Source organism: Rhinolophus hipposideros, assembly GCF_964194185.1.
Source record: "Rhinolophus hipposideros genome assembly, chromosome: 16".
NCBI lineage: Eukaryota > Metazoa > Chordata > Mammalia > Chiroptera > Rhinolophidae > Rhinolophus > Rhinolophus hipposideros.
This window is the reverse complement of record NC_138062.1, coordinates 42,253,915-42,268,098: the sequence shown is the minus strand read 5'-3', so window position 1 is coordinate 42,268,098 and position 14,184 is coordinate 42,253,915. Positions and strand designations below refer to the sequence as shown.

At 33.9% G+C, this 14,184-nt stretch overlaps 1 protein-coding gene across 1 annotated transcript; it reads left to right on the top strand.

The window, feature by feature from the left end:
- Window positions 1-409: 409 nt before the first annotated feature.
- ADAMDEC1 (ADAM like decysin 1) lies at window positions 410-13,815 on the top strand (the record flags this gene model as incomplete). The annotated part of the gene is made up of 13 exons (XM_081076457.1): window positions 410-497; window positions 2,298-2,416; window positions 3,317-3,393; window positions 4,130-4,208; window positions 5,643-5,719; window positions 7,275-7,461; window positions 7,682-7,744; window positions 8,489-8,560; window positions 8,852-9,021; window positions 9,383-9,464; window positions 10,171-10,301; window positions 11,050-11,227; window positions 13,726-13,815. 13 exons carry the CDS (start codon window positions 410-412, stop codon window positions 13,813-13,815), a joined length of 1,413 nt encoding a protein of 470 aa, XP_080932583.1.
- Window positions 13,816-14,184: the final 369 nt, after the last annotated feature.

Here is a 14,184-nt window from a genome sequence, read left to right as displayed (position 1 = left end):
GCTAGCTTGTAAGACTGCCTCGTACATGTTTTATAGATTGTATTCTCTGTGCCAATTTCTCAAAAAATGTAGACTACTGATACATTTTCTAACTTTGTAGATCAATTTCTGTAAGGTTGCTGAACCGCAATAGTGATGTATGCAAATATGAACACAAACATCTAAGTTACTTTCCTTCTGTTACAGGAACTTCGGGCTAAGCAGCTGTCTAGATGTGATTCCTTAATAGGCCATAACCACAGATATAAACACATCTCATCAATGAGGAACATTCCCATGATCTTGACACTGCAGTTTCCCAACACCATTAGAAAACATTCCCCAAACTCATAAATAAGGTTTGAGGATTTTATTTTAGTTTTCATTTTGTAAAGAGAAGTAGGGGAGATAGCTGGGGGACCACATCTTCATGCTGTGTGGGACTTATCATCTACCTGCACTCGCCAACATGACTTTGGTCCTGCTTTCTGTCCTCTGGCTGATCGTACAAACTAAAGGTAAGCATTAATATATTGACATTTATACAAAACACAAATTATTTAATGCATTTTAAAGTACCTTAAGAAAATGACATGCTAGCTATTGTTTGCATTTTGATATATTTACTCAATTTATGTAAATTCCATGCTCATAGTCAAGGCATTGTGATTGGCATAATAATTTAGTTAATATGTCTCTGAAATTTTCTCTCTCATTCCATAATTTTATAAGTTCTGTCATTTTGGTTTCTAAAACACACAGCCTCCAAAAACACCAGAGAATTGACTTCAAGACCAGAATTCAAGAATTTCCTAACCATCTCCAATGTTATCTTGAATAATGTTGATACTTTCTACCCCATAAAAAGATAATCAATTATCTGAAGACACAATTTATCCAAAGGCTGAGCCAGGGTGGATTACAAGGAAGATTCTTAAGTAAAATTAGAGTTAAGTTAGATATAATTATATTGTTAAGCAAAATTAAAAATTAATTGACCAACTGAATAGTTAGTACTAGAGTTGGGACTAGATATTATTAAAATTCACTCTAATTTCAACCTTACAACTCTTTTCACTAATGGGATTCATATTGTTTTTGGTAAAGAACTTTTAGTAATATATTTATAAATTTTCTTTTTTCATATGTAATAAATCCTTCTTAGGATAGCGTCACAGCAGAACTTTAGGAGTTGATTAGAAGAGTTTTTTTTTTTTTTTTGCTTTAATATTTCCCTTTAGTTTTTCCACATCAACAAGGTATAGAATTGTTTGGTGTTCCTAAGGTCACACTGAGTGGGAAACTATCTCTAAGCATAGACACTAATCTGTGAAAATAGGAACATTTAAAAATAAGATAGACCCTATATGGATGAATGAACAATTAAAACAAAAAATGGATAAAGTATACCTGCCATCTTCCTAGATTGGTGTTAAATCATGTATATTTTATGCTATTCAATTTTTATACCAAACTTTATTTTATGTAAATAAACTGATAGAAAAGTAAAGTGGCTTTTACCAGGTCATGTAGGTAGGACTTAAGATCACATATTTTGGCTTCAATATCAGTTCGACTACTATATGCAAGCAAAATAGAAAATTGTCTATGCAATGTAATTCCAAGTGCAACAAGAACATGTAGTCTATAGACAGTTTTTCTACTTGCTCACTGATGTTTTAAAATTGTTCCAACATAGGAAAACAAAAATTTTATTTCCTGTGAAAAGTAAAGTTTTGAGGGCAAATGCTAATGGATGAAAGAACATAATGGTTTATTGTTACACTGAGAAATAAAATAACACAGTAGAGTCTTTCCTAAGAAGAAAGTATTATCTGTATATAAAAAAGTTGACTTGGGGAGGGGGTAATCAGGGATTGCACCACAGAGAGAAGAAGGCATAAAAAGGAAACACAGAGATCTCTGAGGACAATAAGAGAAAAATTCACAATTTTGAGGAGGACTATAGAGAAAGAAGGAACTGGATTACTGCAGGCAAACTTCCTGTTCCTATAATTTTTGTTCTAATCCAACACCTGCCTCTTCTGGGCATCGTGGCCCAGAATTTACATATATTGATAGATCATCAAAAGAATTGTTTCATCATCGTCATGTCTTTCTAGAATGGGGGTGGAGAGTGGTGGAGAGCAAAAGAATTCTTTATTATCAAAGTTCAAGTAGAAGGAAGAACTTGTTCTTCTTAATGCTTACCTCCTCCATGGGAATTCAGTTTTCCACGCCATTTCAACAAACCAACCAACCAAAACCAAAACAAAATCCTTTCAACATTTACATCAATATTATCTCTCTTTTTCTAGCAATAGTCATAAAACAAGCACCCGAATTAGAAGTCTATCAAGTAGTTCATCCTAAAAAACTACACATTTTACACAAAAGAGAGATACAGGACAACCAGACAGAGAAGCATGCCAAAGAGGTAAGTAATGTGAATGACTGTGGGATTTTCAATCATCTTAAGAGACAATAAAGAACCTTTGTGCTAATAGAAGTGATGTCACAGTCAACATCTAATAGTTTAACATTGAAGTCCATCTATCCATCTCCCCTTTATCCAGGAGAGAGCAAAGGATTTCTCAGAATGCTTTTACAATTAAGCCTCACTTGATCAGAAAAAATAAAGCTGCTTGGATAGTTCTCCAAGTTTCTGGTGGGGGGAAAAAAGGAGCATAGGAAGGGCAGCCGTTTTTGAAAGAGATGTTCTTTACCAAGTCACCAAATCCATGTCTTCCCCCTACCCTCGGCCCTTGTCCTCATTGAATTGTCTTTGCCTTGGCCATTTTGTCTATAATGGAAAACTCAACATTATCTCATTAATTAACAGATTTAAGAATTTATTAAGAACATTAACTCTTTGACTATTACATTGTTGTAATTATTTCTCTCATTTTATAATTTTTACTTCATTTAATTCTTAGTAGGTTTTGGTTGGTTTTCTTTAATATATTTGGTTTGGTTTTAGCATAATAAAACTATGCCTTATTATTATCCCATTAATGATCCATTAGCATACACAGGACTGTATATTGTACATTAGGGCAAATCATTATTGCCTATCTCACATATTAGAGTTAGTTCAATTTGTAAGTATTACTACCATGTTATTGTACTTTTGGGAAATCCATCTAAGTATACAATTTATGTTTTAAGTATACAATTTATGTTTAATTTTACATATTTAAAGGCATAAGAGAGCTGCTTTTATCTTCCATGCATTCATAATTATTCTTGTATATATACTACATGTATCGTTATATCATAAATTTTAGATAGACTCAGAAATGTAAATTGACATCATAATATCATTAAATATTTTTAGGAAAAATATGAACCTGAACTTCAGTATCAGATTATATTAAATGGAGAAGAAGTCATTCTTTGCTTACAAAAAACCAAGTAAGTGGTACCTCCCAAAAGTTTAATCGCTGGATTATATTGAGAATGTAAAAAAATAAATCTTGAGATCCTATTAGTGTGATTTGAGATAAAAGACATGACATATGTTGAGTTTTAGATGTTTTGGATTAGTTTGTGCTAATGTTATGCAAGAAATTGATGCTTCCCTCGGAAATTATACGCATAGTATAAAACAAAGAGTGCTTTCTTCCTTGATGCTTCTTGGAATTCACTGAAAATCTTTTCTACCCAGATAAAGTCAGGTCTTTGATGTGACTTTCCATTACTTTTATATGAACTATGTCTAAGGCTCATTCAGGGCCCACAGCCTTTGGATACAACCCAGGGTATGGGGCTCCACTGAGTTCTATAACAGTTAGTAACCTTCTCTCTGAATGCAATGGTCCTTGATGCATATTTGTGACCAGCACCCTTCAGAGACAGTGGGGAGGCTGCGCCCTCGATGCAAAGAGTCCAAACATAACCCATTCAAAGATAGAGAATCTTCAACTAAAAAGTAGCTGGGGGCATTTCTTCCCTCAGATCCCTCCGGTATAGCTAATGCTTTGATTTGCTTCAGCAGCAAAGTTCCAATGTTGGAAAAAGATCAATGGGTCAGAATGTCAGCTTTTTCTCATTGTAGGCATTATCATCCCTTTCGTGTTAAAGAGCATGTCAGGAATAGTAACCTTTATCAGCACTGTGAGTATATCATGCAACTTTCTACTCTCTACAGGCATCTCCTGGGGCAAGACTACACTGAGACATATTACTCACCCAGAGGAGAAGAGATCACCACAAGTCCTCAGAACGTGGTAGGTGGGATCTTCTTGAAATGTGCCACTTTCGTCATAAGATTCATAGGTTGAAGAACAACTTAAAAACGACGAACTAGAACGCAAAATGCTCATCTATGACCAATGAAAAAACAGGCGAAAAATCAGTCAGTTTTTTTAAAAGGTAGGAGTACGAGGAGGCTTCTAAGTGTTGCATTTTTTGAAGCAACCAAAAGTACACTTCTCCCCAGAGCACCTCATCACTAGGTTAGGAATATTCTGCCCTATAGGTATTTGAAATATCATGTCACTATTTACTATTTTCTGATGATGCATGCATTTATTCTGATGTCAGCAATAGAATAGCAATTATGTAATGTAATTTTATATCTGGTTATACTACCGCCCTATAGATAATGCCAAGGCCTAGATGTCAGACATGGAGAAACAAGGCCAAAAGAAGAACAGAAAGAGAGTATAAAAAGGCTTAATCATGGATTATTACCAGGCTAAGTGTGTTTCTCGTAGCCACCCTCTGTGGCACCCCAAACACATATGTCTCTGTGAAAAATAGACAAGTCTTCTGCCACAAAATTGCTCTTTGTTTCTTTCTCACATCAAAATTCTCATCTCTTGGATATCTGGATTTTTGCTGACATTAACTTCCAAGAAAATTATCTGATAATTCATGCTCAAGTGTGAATGGCTGATGATACTTTAATGTGGCACCTTTTCCAAGTCTTCTATGAGAAAATGTTTATAATGAAAAGATTTCTTCCAAAATAAAGAAAAACATGGATGAAATTTCATGCCCTCGAACAAGTCAATTTATTTTGAATGAGTAGTTATTCAGCTTTCTTAGATCATTCTAGACAAGTGACCCTCTGCTTTTATGGAACACCAACCATATCTGAATTTCTACTTGTAGACAAATTCTCTAGGTTTTTTTGAGGCTGGTAAAGATATTCCCCTAACACTCCAATTAAAATGGTGAATTGAAGAAGTTAATATGAGGGGCTAAGTCTTGAGGACTCTAGAACCTAGAAAAATGTGTACCCCATTTTAGGATATATGATGCATATTGTCTTAGGAACCCAGCACAAGAGAGCCACATTCTCAAAAGCTGGCCATCAAATCTCTAGAGTACTGTGGGTCCCAGGGGAATTGCCTACTTCTTAAATGCAGTATCTACTTTCACCATGAACTCCCTTATGTTCAACCTCCCTGGACTTTTCTTCAGTGTGAATTAATTCAGAAAGACAGGTCAGCCATCCACTATGGAGAGCTTCCAAGGTCAGTGGGAGAGCAGTTCATAACACCTCTGAAGTTCTCCCTGTTTTTGTTTCTGGGAACTGGTTTGGCCACAACCACTACTCGGTGAACTTTCCTGCATATCTAAGATAACAGCTTTCACCACAACAATGATATATTTATTCTTGTAGTTAATTATTTTCCTTTATTTTCCAACCTTAGGAACAGTGCTACTATAAAGGACATATCCTGAATGAAAAGGGTTCTGTTGCCAGCATTTGCACTTGTAATGGGTTGAGGTGAGGACTACTCCCCCAAATAGTAAATGTTATGCACCATTTTGTTACACAGAGTCAGTCTTCCTGGACATCATGTCTTCTTACTATCTTGGTGAATTTTTCTCTATATATAAAATGCTGAATATATGTGGTTAAAGTGAAGAATAAAGTATCACCTTTGCAATCATTTTATAACCTGCTGATCTAGTAGAAGTTAGTCATAGCGATATTTAAACATGATGCTACATTGCACTCCGGACCTTGATGATATCTGGATCCATTTCCACGTTTGTCCACCCCACTCCCTGAAAACATTGTTTTATTTTCTTAAAGACTCTACCCTGCAATTGTTATGGTGAAACATAATTTTTTAAAGTCTGTGCATGTGTGCGCATGCATGTCTCTCTCTCTCTCTCTCTCTCTTTCTCTCTCTCTCTCTCTCTCTCTCTCTCTCTCTCTCTCTCTCTCTCTCTCTCTGTGGTATTTCTGTCTCTGTGGTATTATCTCTGTCTCTCTGTCTCTGTGGTATTTCTCTTTACAAATATAATTCTTGTCAATTAGGGAAATTTTGGAAAGTAAGGAAAAGCACTAATAAGAAAATAACCACCATGAAATTTTACCTCCACATGATCACTATTACTAACATTTTGCCATGTTTGCAGCATTGTATGCATATAGACAAGTATACCAGGGGTGCCAAAAAATGTACACATATTTTAAGAGATATTAACACTTTGGTCAGTGTTGCTCAAGCAGTAATTTGCCATAACCAGAAGTGTCTGGACGCTGATGGTAACCATCTGAGCACCTCTTGTAATTGCAGAAGTCAAATGTGACTTGTATTCATCTTTTGTTATCTGCATATATTGAGTATTACAATTTAAATACAGTTTTTGCCTTTCTTAAAGTGTGTATACATTTTTTGGCACCTCTGTATGTCACATGAAATACAGAAGTTGAAATATGAAATAAAATATGCATAATTGTCCTTCTAGCATGATTCATGCCACATGACATCGTAAGTCTTTTCCCATATTATAAGATACCTTTATAGATACAATTTTTGATGGCTGTGTTGGCTTTGTAATATGGATTCACTTTATATTTCTAAACAAATTTTCTTACTAAGAAGATAAATTCTGTAATCTACTAGTTCCAAACTGTTCCTCTAGCTGATCTGCTCATCATTCTTTCTCTCTTCTGGGGTTCTTGGTATCTGCACACTCCTTTGCTTTGTTTTCCATTATATTCCTAGGACTTGACAAGAAATATTTGCTAAATGTATAAATAAATTACGGACAAATATTTATGGAGCTCATGATATAAATTCCAAATTCTTTGGGCTAGCTTCATCTTAGTAATTCTTGTTCACAGTTCTCTGAGTAAATAATGTAGGCTCCATTTTAGCATTGGCAAATACTGATTATAACTTAAATTAGCAAAAGTTAACTGAAAGCCTATGAATGAAAACTGTATCTGTGAGCTTGAGATGGAGGAAGAGGTGTTGCTCTATTCTGGTCAGTATATGTGACTCTGTGGCCGAAAATCCTCAAATATGAGTCTCTGTATCTTCCAGGGGATACTTTACACATCACGATCAAAGATATATGATAAAGCCTCTGAAGAGCACAGATCAAGAGGAACACGCTGTTCTCACATATGAGCAGGAGGAGCTAGACCCCGTTAATCACACCTGTCGTGTAAGAAACGCTGGCAGAAAACATGGCCTCATTCGAAACTCTAGGTCACTCAAAAACCTAGAGGTAAGTGTAGCTTTCCTACGTCATCATTTATTCAGTTGTCTCAGCAATAATATAGGATAGACTGATGAGCTCAGCAGTGACTGGTATATGTAAAGCCTGCATAATGACTCATTCTTTAATTTAATTTCCCTCTGAAGGAAAAACGCCAAATCTCTTTGTCGCTTTTCAATCTTTTAGGGTAAAGATAATTATTAACAATCTTCTTTTATTCTTTGGAAAGCAAGAAGACCTTCTTCGGGCTGAGAAATACATTGATCTCTTCTTGGTGCTGGATAATGCTTTTGTGAGTATGAATACATGTGCTTCTTGGCCAGTTGAGGCAACTTTTAAGTTTTCTTATCAAGCGAACATAAGCAATAAACTATTCTGGCTGAAAATACAGAACCTGTTCACCAGATTGTCTTATCTGTTCTACATGCCCTGTTAGCAGTAGTTTTCGTTCACCCATCCCCTTTAATATCCATCTGCTGCCAAAATATCCAAATGTTGGAAAAATACTTAATACCAGGTAACAACAGGAAATCAACTGTGATAATGAAAAACAAAAATGAATGGGTTATTAAAATATTTTGTTAAATTCTCACTATATCATATAAATATAGACATAAAACTATATATAAATTACATATATTATATATAATTACATAAATTATATATAAATTACAAGTTACATTTATAAAGCTGCTAGGATCTGCTTCTAACTAGCAAATATTGCTTTATAATCAAATTTTTATATTATTCAATTGGTTTGAAAAAATTGAAATTATTAATTTGATTTACTCAATGTAAAAGGGGAAAACATTGAAATTTTACATAGATGCCTAATTTTTCTCTTACCAAAAAGTTCTTACATTTGAAATAGAATTTGTTGAAACACAGAATATTACATAAGAAGGATATCGAATGAATAAACACTTATTTACATTGAAATGTAAAATTTAAAAAAAAAACATGAATGCCTATGCCTCACCAGCTTTCTCACTTTAACTTGCTGTTTTAATTATGCTTTGCATTTTGTGTTTTACAGTATAACATGTATAAGGGGAATCTCACTTTGATAAGAAGTTCTGTGTTTGACGTGATGAACCTACTGAACGTGGTAAGATCTTTGTCCTAGAAACATGTGTTTGCACATAGAAGCCTGGGGCTTCCCTATGGTTTCATGAAATAAGGAATTGGGAGGGTCAGAATGGTTTAAGGTCAACAGTTGTGGGAAATTTAGCAGATAAGGATAGACACCAAGGTAAAACCAAATGTACTGTAGCAAAGGCAACTTCTAGGATTTCTATTTTCAAAATGGGATGCATTTATCCATCACTGTGGTCAGCAAAGGATCTAAAACACTAAAGAAATCTCAAAAAAATTTATAAAGAAAATGTTCTTCCCACAGATTTATAACACCATAGATGTTCAAGTGACCTTGGTAGGTCTTGAAATATGGTCTGATGGCGATAAGATAAATGTGGTACCCAACATAGGCATCACCTATGGCAACTTTTTGAATTGGCATCGTTCTAACCTGAGGAGAATAAAGATTCATGACCATACTCAGCTACTCAGGTGAGCACATGCAGGCCAATAACAAGCAAAGGTAGGCGGAGTGGATAGTTATCCCAAAGGTTTCTTGGGAGAGATGATGTTCAATTATATCTCCCCAATGAGTTGTCAGACAGCCTGAATTTCTAACATTAGCAATTCATCTGTGACATTATTGGAGAGCTATGACAGATCACTAAAATGGACTCCTGGATGTGGGATAACCATCTGTAGTCATTATAATACTATGGCATAGCAGAAGCTTTTCTGGGGTCTGGTGAATATCAAAAGGGTAGGGCAAAAAGGGAAATCTAAAATATGATTGACACAAGCTAATGGTTCCAAAGACTCAGATTTTCACAATGTACCTGTAACTTTCACACAGTGGAATTGACTTCAACGATCGACGTGCAGGAATAGCAGCCTCAAATTCCTTGTGTTTTCCATCTTCGATTGCTGTCATTGAGGTTTGTAAACTTACATAAGGCTCCCTGTGGTTTTACATCCTCTGTGAAGACCAGCATAATGCCTTATGTAGAGTTAGCACAAAGAACATCGGCTGAGTCAGTAAATAAAAATAGGAATGAAATTACTGGTAGACCATTACACTGAAGATTCATTAGATTATGAAACAGAATATTTCTTTACATTGGCTCTCCCAGAAGTTAGTTGTATGGAGTAAGAGCAGGAAGATTGGGAGAGAAAGGAAATCCAGGCACCCTCTGTGGCCTGAGCCAACTTTAAATTAATCATTCCCAGTATCGATGGCCAGAGAGATCAGACAGGGTGCATGTCGGTGTGATATGGCCAAGCCCTACCGATGTCAGTGGTATGGCTGCCGATAATTTTTGGAGGCCTTTGAGTACATAGTATGGTATCTTTTAGTTCTTCCTATGAAGAGTGTATATATCTTAATTTAACATGGTTTACTGAGAACTTATCATTAGTTCAGCAAATATTTATTGAGCACTGACTCAGTGGTTGGATTCACAGGAGTCAATCATTTCAAACATTTATTCAATATTTTACAATAACCAATGACAGGGAAAGGAATTTAATGACTATCTTTGTCTGTCAAACTATGTTTTGTTTTGTTTTTACCACTGAACTTTGGCAACAATTAAGAATTAACTGAATAAGCAAAGAAGTAATAGATGTTTCTATTTTTTTCAGGCTAAGAAAAAGAATAATGTGGCTCTTGTAGGAGTGATGTCACATGAGTTGGGTCATGTCCTTGGTATGCCTGATATTCCATATAACACCAAGTGTCCGTCTGGGAGTTGTGTGATGAATCAATATCTCAGGTGAGACCTTGTCACACGAGAGGGGAAAATATTTCTTAAATCTTAAAGAATTCAGATGTAATGTATATAGTAGGGTGGGCAGTTTTTACCAAGGGCAGTGTATCCCATTAATTCACCTCCAACCTCTTAATGCACAAATTTACCAGCCATCAGGCTCGTTATTTAGGATTTCCAAATATACCAAGATAGCACATAAGTATAGTGACCATGTTATTTTAACTTAAAATAATATATTTTCTAAAAATATATATCAAGATGATGACAACTGTTCCCAATCAATCCTTTTTTTTATGTTATTATTAACTACCTTCTAATGCCAGACTTCGGATAACAAAATGAATAAAATGAATAAAACATGAAGTGCTCATGAATAAGAAGAGAAACACGTCCATAGAAACTATACGTCTGCAATTATTTCCTTTCACTAGTTCATTGTTATTATTACTTCCCTCTCAGCCATTAATGATAACAAATGGTGAAGCTCATCACTGCTGGCAATTAGGACAGTGTTGAATCCACGTAGGAATTTAAATTCTTCCAGCTCTACAACTAGGTGTCTAGGTAAATAGTTTTCTAACCAGCCAAGTATGCATGCTCTGTTGCCCTCCACATATAACACACTACAGTCCAGAAAAGATACTAAATTTGGAATTTCCGCTGAATTAGGTAATATGGTTAGACAAGTCAGGTTCTCATATTCATTTATCACTGTATATCATGGTATTTCTGGTTTTTCTTCTGGTCACAGTTCAAAATTCCCAAAGGATTTCAGTGCATCCTGCCGGTCACATTTTGAAAAATACATTTTATCTCAAAAACCAAAGTGCCTGTTTCGAACAGTGATTCCTAAAAATAAAACAACAAACCCAGTGTGTGGGAACCAAATTCTGGAAGTGGGAGAAGACTGTGATTGTGGCTCTCCTAAGGTATGAAAATGCCCATGGTTTCAAAAACTTATCAGAGAGTCATTGTGGCTCTCTGTTTTCTTTTTCCTTTTTTTTTTTTAAAGTTCTTTTGAAAACTCTTTCCAAAGACAATCGTCACATCATCGTAAAAAGTAGACTTGCACTTGTGTTTTTAGTACTGATGTTAGTTACCTTTTGAAAGGCATTTCAAAAGCCAGGATATGCTTAGGACATGACTGTATGAAGTTCAATGTAAAGAAGTTAATCATTAACTACAAAGTGTCACTTAAGATTGTCCTAGATATATTAGTCAGAAATTCCTAAATCATATAAAGTCACAGTTGATCATTGGCTTCACAATAACAGTTACAGATCTAGAAATCAGTTCACTTCATAAAAAGAGTTGTTCTTCTCTCATCAAGCTAGTGTGTAAATCAGGCAGTAAATAAAACAGAGAAGGATAAAAAGAAAAATCACATAAACCTGTAGAAAATGGGTTATTAACATAGAACATCTGAAATAATTACTATAGTTTTGCTAATATTGATAAAATCTGAACACTTCAAGGCATCGGTGTACTCTAAAGAATGTACCTCGGTGTACTCTGAGAACGTTTGCTAACAATCTCATACTATAATAGGTTTCTGAAAGACAGCATTCTGTTTTCTTAGCAATGTTCTTTTTCTTTTAAAAAATAAGTTAATATTTGAAGAGATTTTTCTATGTCAATCTGCAAAATATTTTCTTTTTCATTACTCACAACTAACCTACAAAATACGTTCTGTTATTGTCCCAATTTAGAGAAGAAGCAGTGAAACTTAGGAAAGTTTAAGTAACTAGTTCCGAGAATAAAATGGTAGTAATTGCTGAAGCCCATTGAAACCTAAGATTTATCCATTACTTTAAGAGGCTCTATTAAAAAGGGAAAAGCACATAATCTCTCTGTACTTCAGTTTATTTACTCAGAAATTTTAAGCTGTTTATATTAGAACATTACATGGTATAACTTAATCATTTATAAAGAATATTGCAAATTTTCTATTTTTAATGAGATATGGAATTTTACAAATGATTTGATACTTCATAATCATCATTCTATCTGTCTAGATATTATAACACAAGCATCAAGCTACACAACACATTTTAATATATTTAATGGTAATTTTAATATATTTAATGGTAGCAGTTCTTCAATGTTAATTCTTCCATATAACTCTTGGTATTTTTTTTATTTTTTGTCAAGTTGCCCACAAATACAATTGAGAATCTGACTGAAATTCATTAAATGCATATTTCACTCTGAAGGCCACTAGTGTTTTCACAACATTAAATATTGTTTTAAAAGACAACTTGCCTTCAAAATTTCTCAGGAAAATTATATATAAAGTTCTTCACTTAATTCTGGCACATTTTGAAAGTTTATTCTGATGTATTTTCTATTTTTCTTTTTGCTATTAGTATGTGTAATATTTTCTTTTTTCTTCTAGGTTCTACTTTATTATTACTTTTTGTGTTATTTAATAATTATCTTACACAGCTATCATAGTGGCACCCAATATTTTTAAAGTTGATTCTCTGGTTTCTTCAGGTCAAGAATTTTTTCACACACAAATAATAAAAATATGATTTATACTTTCCAATTATTACACTTTCATATATTTTTCTTGTCCCACAACATTTGTCAGAATTTCTCTAAAAATATAGGCTGTAAGTAATCCTGCCTTATCCCTTATTTTATTGGATATATTTTTACTATTTGATATATTTTCTTTATCATGTTGATACATAATTCTGTTGATAGTTTGTTATATATGCCTCAATAATTTAATAATGGCTACCGAATTTTTACCAGCTAATTTTTTCCATCTATCACAATAATAGTTGTTTTTCTCCCCTCGATCTCTTAATATGGTAAATTATATTACTTTATTCTGTACAGTTGAGATACCCTTGCATTTTTGGTGGAAAAAAAACCCCTGCATGGTTGTAACAAAGAGTTATTACATTAATAAAATGGTGTTTTACTGATATTTCATTCAAGTTTTTACATTTATATTCATTAATGAGAATAATGTGTGTGTGTGAGTGTATGTATTCATTACCAGTTCTCATTATCAATAGTTCTGTGTATACTATTTTGCAGTCTTACTAAAAAAGATTGAAGATTTAAAATATTTTTTTCTCTATCTTCAAACAGTTTGACTAGTATAGAAATATTATCTCTTGATGTTTTAAATTAATTTACACATAATACTTACCATATAGGCCAAGTTTATTTGGGGTGATTCTTGGATAGTTCTATTATTGTCCTTAATTTTAGGAGGTAGTTTTCATTACGCTTAACTTTTTTTTTTTTCTATTATTAACTTTCCTTGGTCGTTTCCACTGCCAATTTGTATAGCAGAGTAATCTAGCTTAAAAAGTGAAATTTTATTGCCATCTTGTACCAGAATTCTATGTACCTAGTCAATAGGGAAAAAATACTGAACCCACTTTCCCATTGTGTGTGTATTTTCAAGGAATGTACCAATCCTTGCTGTGAGGTCATGACCTGCAAGTTAAAACCTGAAGCTGATTGTGGAGAAGAAACTCTGAACCACATCCCGTAAGACCTTTATTTTCTTTCTTTGTTCCCAAATGTTGTCTCACTTTTATTTCAGATTTGAGAAAGATGTGTCACTTAGTTCTATAATACATTTAAAACACATTTTTAAAATGACTTGATTTCAGAAAGGAAAAAGGCAATCATGAACATAAATAACTCGGGATTCTGTGTATATTAATATACTAATGAGAAAATGCTCATTTGTCACCTGGGAAATTAGAACTGCTGAAATCTGTGCTAAAAATTGTATACATTTCTATTAGGTAGCAATGAGTTTAATACAAATGGAACTAAGACAAAGGAAAAATTATTTAAGAAAGCCTTGATTGATGAGTAAATTCTAGTCTTGGTTAAAAGCTGATGGTTGTAATTT